The 10427-nt window shown below is 49.4% G+C and overlaps 1 protein-coding gene across 1 annotated transcript in view; it reads left to right on the top strand.

Annotated features, from left to right (window-relative positions):
- The first annotated feature begins 1793 nt into the window (after positions 1 to 1793).
- The window catches only part of ADCY9 (adenylate cyclase 9), a 133537-nt gene continuing 124903 nt past the window's right edge, over positions 1794 to 10427 (top strand). The window contains exons 1-2 of the mRNA XM_032606056.1: positions 1794 to 2140; positions 2433 to 4168. Of these exons, the coding sequence (XP_032461947.1) occupies positions 2476 to 4168 (1693 nt within the window). The 5' untranslated portion in view covers positions 1794 to 2140; positions 2433 to 2475. The remainder of the gene's footprint in view (positions 2141 to 2432; positions 4169 to 10427) is intronic.

Here is a 10427-nt window from a genome sequence, read left to right as displayed (position 1 = left end):
CAAGTTTCCCCAAGATGGCCTTTTCTGTTCCAGGTTCCAAATCAGGATCCAGAGTTGTTGTATCCTTTAGTTTTCTGTGACTTGTGACAGTTTCTCAGTCTTTTACTTGTCTTTCATAACCTTGACACTTTGGATGGGTACTGGTAAATAACTTGGAAAAACACTTCTCAATTTGGGTTCATCTGATGTTTTCTCATGATTAGATGGAGGTTATGCACTTTTTGCAGAAAAACCGTGGCAAAGACACTGTTACTTTTTGTTTTTCTTTTTTCTTTATTGTGGTAAAATATACAACATAAAATTTACCATTTGAACCATTTTAAAGTGTACAGTTCAGTGGCATTCAGTACTTTCACAGTGTTGTGTGACCACCACCATCTAGTTGGGGTACATTTCCATCACCCGCCAAAGAAGCCCCTCACCCACTAGCACTGCCTCCTCATTCCCATTACCCCTACTCCCTGGCAATCACTAATTTGCTTTCTGTCTCTATGGCTTTGCCTATTCTGGACATTTCATATATATGGAATCATACAATATGCAGTCTTTCCTGACTGGCTTTTTTCACTTAGCATCATGTTTTCAAGGTTCACCTGGGTTGCAACATGAATCAGCGCACCACTCCTTTTTATGGCTGAATAGTATTCCATGCTGTAGACAAGCCACATTTTATTGATACTTTATTTTCTAATTCAACAGTGAAACCTGGCGAGGCAAGGAGGGCACAGACCCCCATGACTGGCAGGAGGTACTGTGAAGTGTGTGGAGAAGGGTCAGGACTGGTGCCCTGGGGAGCAGAGGACTGTACTTCACGTTGCAGACAATGCTCGAGAGGCCACTGTCACACTGCCGCGGGAGTAGCAGACTCCTTTGAAAACTTCATTTGTAGAAAGGGAAAAACAGTTGTTCAGGAGGAGGGGGAGACGACCCAAGGATGGGAAGGGAAACTCTCCCTGGGGCTGGAGGAGTTGCTTCTCAGTGTCACCAACTTTCTAGGGCCAACCACGCGCCCTGGAGGCCCGCCAGGCCGGGCCAGCAGAGGCTGGGGCTTGGATTGCACTGCGGTGGTCGCCCCAAACGCGCTCAGGGAGGGCCTAGGGCCCCGGGTGACACTTGCTCATTGCTTATGAAGAAAGGGGACCCTCCCTTTAGGCACATGCAATAGTTGCAAACTTTCATTTACAAACAAGGTGTGCCGAGCAGGAGGGCAAACATTTTCATATCCCAAACGTCACACCCCAGTTGCTCCTTAACTAGCAGATGCCCTTAGGTTTCCCGGAGCGGCTCTAGGGGGTGTCGAGCCGCAGGGAACGGTAGCCTCTCAACGTGCCCGCAGTCCCGCAGCCCGACCAGTGCTTGCAGCCCGCGGCCTGGACGCAGCGCGGCCTCGGGCGGAGGGCGGCGCCTCAGCGCGCGGCCCGCCCCCGTCCCGCAGCCCTGCTGTCCCGGCGCGCGCACTGTGAGCGTACCCGGGCCCGGCGGCGGCGGCGTGCGCGGGCCGCGCGTGCGCGCTGTGGCGGGGCGAGGGGCGGCGCGGGCGCGAGTCTGTCAGTGACAGCGGGAGGGGGAGAGGGAGGGGGCTGGAGATGGTGGCGGTGGCGTCGGCGGCGGCTCTTCCGACATGAGGCAGCGGCATCGCGGGGCTCGGCTGCGGCTGCGGCGGCATCTCTAGCTCGGGAGGCCGCCCCAGGCGTGGGCGGGCGGGCGTCCCGGGAGCGGGCTCTGCGGCAGCGCCGCGGACGGGCCGCCGGCTGAGGGGCCCGCGCCCGCCGCGCCCTGCGCTCGGCGCCCGGCGGCTCCGGGGCGCGGGGTTGGCCCCGGAGGCCGGGAGGGGCGGCGCGGCCGGGTCAGGCCCCGCTAGACGAGCCGCGCCAACGGGGGCGGCCGCAGCACCGCGGGATCCGCAAACTTGCGCCGGGCCTCGTAGCCCGCCCGCCGCCAGCGGAGCAGCAGAGCGCGAGGGCGCCGGGCGCGGGGCGGGGGCGGGGGTCCGGCCGCCGGCCTTGAAGCGGCCGAGGCGCCGCTCTGTGCGCAGCATGAGGGGCCCGCGGCGGCCGCCGGGAGAGCTGTGTTTGCGAAAGCGGCCCGCGGCGTGAGAGGACTCGGCTGGACTTTCTCTCCGGAGCCGGCGGCGGAGCAGGCGAGTGCGCGCGTAGGAAACGCACCGCGGGCTCGGGCGGCGCTGGACGGGCGCGGGGGCGGCCGCCGCTCGGACCCCCGTGTGTTCCAGGTCCGGCCCCGGTGGCTGCGGTTGGCCTCGAGGGGGGACGGTGGAGTGGCGCTCAGACATTACCCGGTTGTTGTGAGCAGACGGTGCCTTTCCCAGTAGACCGCCGGGGCCCCCACTTAGGAAACCGGTAGAGCTCGTGGCCTTCAGGTGTGCGTACCTGCAGGAACAGATGCCAGTGTAACTCTGGTTGTCTCGCTGATAGGTTCCGGTGACCCCGGCCGGGAGGCTTCCGAGCGCTCGGCAACATGGCTTCCCCGCCCCACCAGCAGCTGCTGCAGCACCACAGCACCGAGGTGAGTTGTGACTCCAGCGGAGACAGCAACAGTGTGAGGGTCAAAATCAACCCCAAGCAGCTGTCCTCCAACAGCCACCCGAAACACTGCAAGTACAGCATCTCCTCCAGCTGTAGCAGCTCCGGGGACTCAGGGGGCGTCCCCCGGAGAATGGGCACCGGAGGCCGACTGCGCAGGAAAAAGAAGCTGCCTCAGCTGTTCGAGAGGGCCTCCAGCCGGTGGTGGGACCCCAAATTCGACTCCATGAACCTGGAGGAGGCTTGCATGGAGCGCTGCTTCCCGCAGACCCAGCGCCGCTTCCGGTATGCGCTCTTCTACATTGGCTTCGCCTGCCTTCTCTGGAGCATCTATTTTGGGGTCCACATGAGATCCAAACTGACTGTCATGGTAGCCCCTGCTCTGTGCTTCCTCGTGGTGTGTGTGGGCTTTTTTCTGTTTACCTTCACCAAGCTGTACGCCCGGCATTACGTGTGGACCTCGCTGGTTCTTACCCTCCTGGTGTTCGCCCTGACTCTGGCTTCCCAGTTTCAGGTTTTGACGCCCTTCTCAGGACGAGTTGACAGCTTCAATCATACTCGGGCAGCCAGGCCCACAGACACTTGCTTATCTCAAGTGGGGAGCTTTTCCATGTGCATTGAAGTGCTCTTTTTGCTCTACACCGTCATGCACTTACCTTTGTACTTGAGCTTGATTTTGGGAGTGGCCTATTCTGTTCTTTTTGAGACCTTTGGCTATCATTTCCAAGACAAAGCCTGCTTCCCCTCACCTGGAGCAGAGGCCCTGCACTGGGAGCTGCTGAGCCGAGCCCTGCTGCACGTCTGCATTCACGCCATTGGGATCCACCTGTTCATCATGTCCCAGGTGAGATCCAGAAGCACCTTCCTCAAGGTGGGCCAGTCAATTATGCATGGAAAGGATCTGGAAGTCGAAAAAGCCCTGAAAGAGAGGATGATTCATTCTGTGATGCCAAGAATCATAGCTGATGACTTGATGAAGCAGGGGGACGAGGAGAGCGAGAATTCTGTCAAAAGGCATGCCACCTCCAGCCCCAAGAACAGGAAGAAAAAGTCTTCCATACAGAAAGCCCCTATTGCCTTCCGCCCGTTCAAAATGCAGCAGATCGAAGAAGTCAGTATTTTATTCGCAGATATTGTGGGCTTCACCAAGATGAGTGCCAATAAGTCCGCCCATGCCCTGGTGGGACTCCTCAATGATCTGTTCGGCCGCTTCGACCGGTTGTGCGAGGAGACCAAATGTGAGAAAATCAGCACTCTGGGAGACTGCTACTATTGTGTGGCCGGGTGTCCCGAGCCTCGGGCCGACCATGCCTACTGCTGCATTGAAATGGGCTTGGGCATGATAAGGGCTATCGAGCAGTTCTGCCAAGAGAAGAAAGAGATGGTGAACATGCGCGTTGGGGTTCACACGGGGACTGTCTTGTGCGGCATCTTGGGCATGAGGAGGTTTAAATTCGACGTGTGGTCCAATGATGTGAACTTGGCCAACCTCATGGAGCAGCTGGGAGTGGCTGGCAAGGTTCACATTTCCGAGGCCACCGCAAAATACCTAGATGACCGGTACGAAATGGAAGATGGGAAGGTTACTGAACGCCTCGGCCAGAACGTTGTTGCTGACCAGTTGAAAGGTATGTGCATTTCTTTGCCTTGTCATCTCCTTCCACAATCCCATTTGTGTTGGAAAAACAAAACAGTCTTTTTCCACTGTCAGCATCTGGAGGCAGATCAGTTGTTCTCGGACATCTTATCATGGGGGCATCTCAGGACCAGTGGGACTTTTCCCCCAGTGAGTGAGGTATCACAGATCTGTTCACACCCTGACGGTGCTGACATAGATGACACCTTTTTTTGAAGGAAGGAGAACTTTGACAATATGTATCCTGCCAGTCGGCTGTTAATGTTTCTGAGATTCTGGGGCAGGTCTGATGAGTGTAAGGGGATTGGAGCCTTTCAGTGGTCAAAACTTTGAAACACCATAAGAAATTGCCTTTGTGATCCATTTGGTCACCCTGAAGCCCCATCAAAACGTTTTTCTATGCCTTTTTCCAAAAATGTGAAGAATAAAACTTTTCTCCTTTCTGGGCCTCACTTTGCTGGGATAAGGAAGTCGGCTCAGCCCTGCAAGACCCTTGAGAATTAGATGAAATTATGTACCCCTAAGTGCACACTGCCTTTTGCCTAGATGTCTTTTTAAAAAATGTTTGCATTTTCAGCTTTCATTTATTTAACAATGCTTTCTTATCATGGTATTTGTCTTACCTTATAGACTGCAGCATTTTAGAATATTAAACTTCTCAGACCACCAGGTGATTTGAAAGTTTAGACCCCCTCCTCCAACCCCTCAGATGTGTCCCTGTCTTAAGCTCCTTACTGCTATTCTTTGTGTTTTCACTGAGCTGCTTCTTTTATTTTATTTTTCTTTTATTTTCACTTAGGTCAAAAATCTTTGAGGTCTGGGAGATGATGTATAAGTAAGTGGGATCAAAAGTAAGAATTCTAAATAACATCCTCTCCCATCCTTTTTTAAAATTGTCCTTATATTTTACTAAAGTCTTCTGGATTGAGGGGAACATCTATTTTGGGAGTATGTAGAGAAAATAACATTAATTTTTAAAAAGCCAACATTTGTAAAGCTGTATTGTGTTTTGTGGTGCCCCCACGTTGCATAAATTACACAGTGAAAAGCCCCAGGGAATGGAATCCTCAGAAGGAGAAGTAACAGCTTAAATCAGAGACAGGAGAAGTAATAGTGTAAATCAGCCCTGGTAAGTGATTGAGTTTGAGGGCCTGGGTAAATTGTCAGTCTTGACACAGTCCCGTGTGCTCAGTTGATATTTTCTTTCTCTGCTTGTGATCGGAGTTCCATGTCATTTACTTATCTGTTATCTGGCGAGGGTGCTTTATTCTTATCCTAATTTTTCTTTATTCTGTTAATTTTGCCAACAGTTGAAGAATTTGTGGGTAGAGTAGAAATATATTTTCACCTCATAATTCTCTCTGCCTCAAGAGCTTGCAAGGCTGCATTGATGAGGTCAGAAACTATACCTTGTAGTTCGCTTAAGAGATTCTGCTGTGATAAGTGTCTTCCTTTGCAGGAGGGTGTCTCTTGCTCTGGAGTCTGGAGGTGCCAGTGGAGTGGGGTGCGGATGTAATCCCTGCTTGACATTTTGTCACCTTTGGGATCTGAGTGTCTCAGGCTCTGTCCTCAGGGGTTGTGGGACAGATTCCAGAGAATGGAGCAGCGCTGTACTACATTAGATTAAGTATGACAATGATAGCAGTTTTGTAAGTGGTGCTTTGAACAGTGTATTACTTGAATTTCAAAAATAAAAACAGATGTAATCATTAAGTATGTCTGGAAATTGCCAGGTCTTTGATTCTTTGGCAATACCCATTTTTGGAAATTGCCAGGTCTTTGATTCTTTGGCAATACCCATTTTTGTTAATTTATGTGTAATTTTATTTTCAACTTATAGATCAAAGGTCTCAAAGACACTGACCAAAGAAAAAAAAAGAAAAGCCAGAATGAGTTTGTTGATTTTTAAGAAAAACTCACATAGTGTAAATTTCGTAAATTAACTTTTTCTTTAAATTTGTGTACACTGTATATTTATAAGGAAAAGTTTTAGCACTGGATGGGATATGGGGAAGGATAGAGGGCTTAGCTTAACCAGTGATTTTTTGGTATGATATTCTCTCCTTTAACAGTTTCCCTGAGACCATGATTTTTGCTTTATTCAGCACATTTTGAAAACCTCTGGATGGGACCCCAGTAATAGAGGATGTCTACACAACTTCCTGACCTTTTTTGAAACTGCACAGTTCAATTTTCCTGACATTGTACAAATCTGCTCAGTTGAGATGATAGCATAGTTTGTAGAAGACCCTTTTCATACAGAGGGCTAAGGTTATATACATAAGATTCCTTTTAGCCCATCTTTGGGTTTGTGGCAGATATTTTTCTCTACGCAGTGTTGGCAGTTTTGTCCTTTTGTCCCCTTTTCTGATCTTGGGGTTAAAAATAACCAGTAGAGGATTCTGTAGAAATGAATATCCATTGAATAAACTGGGGATTCCAGCACTAGCCTGGCAGTGTGAAAGGAAGCTGCCACTCTGTAATTTGTCTGAACAGGCTTTGTGGGAAGTGGACTTTCATCATTTCTGCACATTCACTCACCCTGAGAACATCTTTGTTGTGCTCTCACGGCGCCTGGCCCCATAGACGCACAGGTGGAGTCGTGATGGTTTGTGACTTGGGGGAGCTCGAGGGTATAAACATCGTCGAGTCCAGAGATGGGAATACAGTAGAGAGGTGCACGCACCTGGGGGGTCTTGAGGTTGAGCAGTGGCTTTCCAGTGGATAAAAGAAGGACATTCGGTGCAGAGGAGGAAGCGTGGGCAAAGGCTTGGGGTTACGTTTCTTGGTGGACTGGGCAGTTTAAGTAGTTCATCAGGACAAGGAAGACTGCGATTACCTGGGAAGGAGTTTGGATTCCATCCTGTAGGTAATGGGTAGCCACTGATGGGCTTTGAGCAGGAAGCTTAGGTGATCTGATTTGCAATTTGAGAAAGTTTACTCTTTCAGTTCTAGGGAATGTGAGTTGGTGATTAGTGAGCTGTTTCAGTAAATCCCAGGCAGAGGCAATAGTGGCTTAGACCAAGGTAACAACAGTGGTAGTGGAGATGAGGGGATAGATGTGAGCAGCAGTAAGATCAGCTGGATTGAATATATAACCGTATTTAAACAGATGACAGGGGCAGGCAAGGGGCTTGATTCTTTGAACCGGAAATGGCTTTTCAAGTTTCTGGAATTGACATGGGGACAGTTTGACATCAGGCATGGGTGAGAGGCCTTTGAAGTTTCTGTGGTGTGAATGGAAAATGCAGAATCAAGTTGTAGAATATGAAATAGGCCAGGAGCCCCTGGCTTGTCCATTCATTCATTCAACAGATAATTTATTTTGTTTTGGGCACATTTCTAGGTGCTGGGGATACAGCAGTGAACAAAACACCAAAATTTCTGCCCTCGTGGTGATTCTTTTCTAACAGGATGATCAGACAATAAACAAGTAAAAGATAAAGTTTGTGTGTGAAATTTTAGAGAGGGTGCCCAATCACTTAGAGAGAAGGTTGAAAGAATTTTCAGCACAGGACTAGGATTTTGGAAATGATCCAGAAAGTGAGGGGCAATTATTATTAAAGATCAGGAAGAAATAGTCTGATTTGAGTGATGGGAAGAAGGGTCCTTTCACACTATTTGGGACATACCACCGGGCCCATGAGGGTACTGGCTGTTCCGTTCTGTCTTGGGCCACAAGCAAAAAGGTGAGGAGTGTTGTCTAGAACTGTTAGTTTTTCCTTTCATAGGTAGAGAGTCACAAAGAAAGTGAAACTGTCAGAAAATACAGTCATCTTTACTCTTAAATACTAGGAAGATAAAACGAAGGTGCACAGTCATTCCAAATCGACACCAACACTCATGTATTTGTAGAAGGGAATGTCGAGGCTATTGCATTGTTAGGTGCAGAAACAAAACAAGACTTCCCCCCCAAACCAAGCTTTTAGCTCGGGGAAAGATCTGTTGATGTGCATTGGTAGAGATGGTTACCCACTGGCCACCTCAGTGACCGAGCCCTTCACCATGTGCTGATGGGTGGCACTTGGAAGAGTCTCTGTCTAGCCCCTGTCTGGGGCCACTCCTCAAACTGACAGTGGACAGACATACTTGGCGCTTCAGCTTTTGCCAGCAGCTGTCCCAAACTGGAAGTCTGGGCTCCCTGGTTCCCTGCCAGCTACAACTAGGAGCCCTGGCTACACACTAGTTTAGGGTGCAGTTTGCTTGCTCAAATGCACCCCTGGCTTCAACTGGTAGCTTGGATAGCTTGTAACCCTTGCCACGGTAGTGCTTGCCCACAGCTGACCGCTTGGTGTCTGCTCTTAAGTCATGTTGAAGAGAAACTCCCTGCTCACCTGCGTCCTCGCACGGACTCGCTTGTGCACGTCGAAACAGCCTCTCGAGTAGCAAGGGGCAGAGATAGGATGAAGCAGAAAATTTGGCTTGACATCTGGGATCGGAGACGACAAACAGCTGTGGAGTCGGTGCTCAGGCAGCCCCTGATGACCATTTATTCAGGCTCCTTCAGACCAAGTTATGTAGCTTCCAGAGGAGCACACGGCTGTTAATTCTTTTTTTTTTTTTAATATTTATTTATTGATTGATGGATGGATGGATGGCTGTGCGCGGGCTTTCTCTTAGTTGCGGTGAGCGGGGGCTACTCTTCGTTGCGGTGCGCGTTTCTCCTTGTGGTGGCTTCTCTTGTTGCGGAGCACGGGCTCCAGGTGCGCGGGCTTCAGTAGTTGTGGCTCAGGGGCTCTAGAGCACAGGCTTAGTACTGTGGCGCACAGGCTTAGTGCACCCGTGCTCCGCGGCATGTGGGATCTTCCCGGACCTGGGCTCGAATCTGTGTCCCCTGCATTGGCAGGTGGATTCTTAACCACTGCGCCACCAGGGAGGTACACCCCCGCCCCAAGCTGTTAATTCTGAGGACCAGCTTTTGAGTAGAATTAGCCTTTGGCAAAGAAAGTTAAGGGAATGGTTCCCTGAATTTCAGGTGGAATGAAGGGGGGAGGATAATCTTTTCAGGTAGAATAACTAAGAAGGAAAAATTAAAAAGAAGCAAATAGAATAAGTAAAGAAATTTCAGGGTTCTCATCTACTAGCCAGGCTTCAAATAATAATTGTGTTTCTACTTACTGGTTAGTGTCGCCTATGTACTTTGCTGTGGAATAATAATCTTGAAAAGAACCCAGTGAATTTTCTATCGTGTGTGCACATGTGCTTAAATTTTCGTCTCTCTGTTGATTGGTGACTTAATTGGTATTTCTGTTTGGATTTCGATATTGTGAGAGTATAGTCATTCCACATACACACATAATAAATATTTACCATGTTAGCCATTTAGCCATTTTTAAGCCTGTCAGCTGGATTTTCTTAACTGCTTTGGCCTTCAGTCTGTTGCACTATGTTGAAGAATGTGTGGAAAATCTGGCTCTCAGAGATATATAATTGGAAAGTGGAGGAGCATTTTGATAGCTGTTTTAGACAATTGTGGATGTTTTTCTTTGATACTGTACCAACATCCAAGAAGTGGTAGTTTCTTAAGGGTTAGTTGCAATATGGAATCTGAAATCCTACTAATCAGTTTTTTCATCTGCTATCAAAACCCCGTTGGATTTTTTTTTTTTTTTTTTTAGCGGTACGCGGGCCTCTCACCGTTGTGGCCTCTCCCGTTGCGGAGCACAGGCTCCAGACGCGCAGGCTCAGCGGCCATGGCTCACGGGCCCAGCCGCTCCGCGGCATGTGGGATCTTCCCGGACCGGGGCACGAACCCATGTCCCCTGCATCGGCAGGTGGACTCTCAACCACTGTGCCACCAGGGAAGCCCCCGTTGGATTTTTAAACAAACCTTTCCCCGGGTGTGATTTTCTAACGTCATGAATTGGTCATTTGGAAAATTATGGTTTCTTGAGTTATGCAGATCTTCCAAATGTTGACAGAAGCAAAGTCTTTAAATATAGGGACGATGTCAGCTTCACAGTGGCAGATAAAAGCTTTCCAAAATTCTGGTTTTCACTTGAACGTTTGAGTTTCATCCTTGGCAACAAATACTGTCAGTTGTTTTCCTTGAAGCGACAGACTCATTTCATTCATTTTTCAGGAACAGTCTGCCAGATACTCAAGTCTGAGTGACCATAGTCTGTCTGTGGGTCAAGTATAAACGATGTTCCATCAAAAAAGCAGCTAGTTCAGCTTGCAGCCCAAACAGGTGTGCAGATGCTTTTGGTGACAACCAATCACATCAGTGATCTGGGCGGTGCTGTTCCCAT

Source organism: Phocoena sinus, chromosome 15, assembly GCF_008692025.1.
Source record: "Phocoena sinus isolate mPhoSin1 chromosome 15, mPhoSin1.pri, whole genome shotgun sequence".
Classification (NCBI taxonomy): domain Eukaryota; kingdom Metazoa; phylum Chordata; class Mammalia; order Artiodactyla; family Phocoenidae; genus Phocoena; species Phocoena sinus.
Note: the sequence above shows the minus strand (reverse complement) of the source record. Positions and strands in the feature narration are given on the sequence as shown.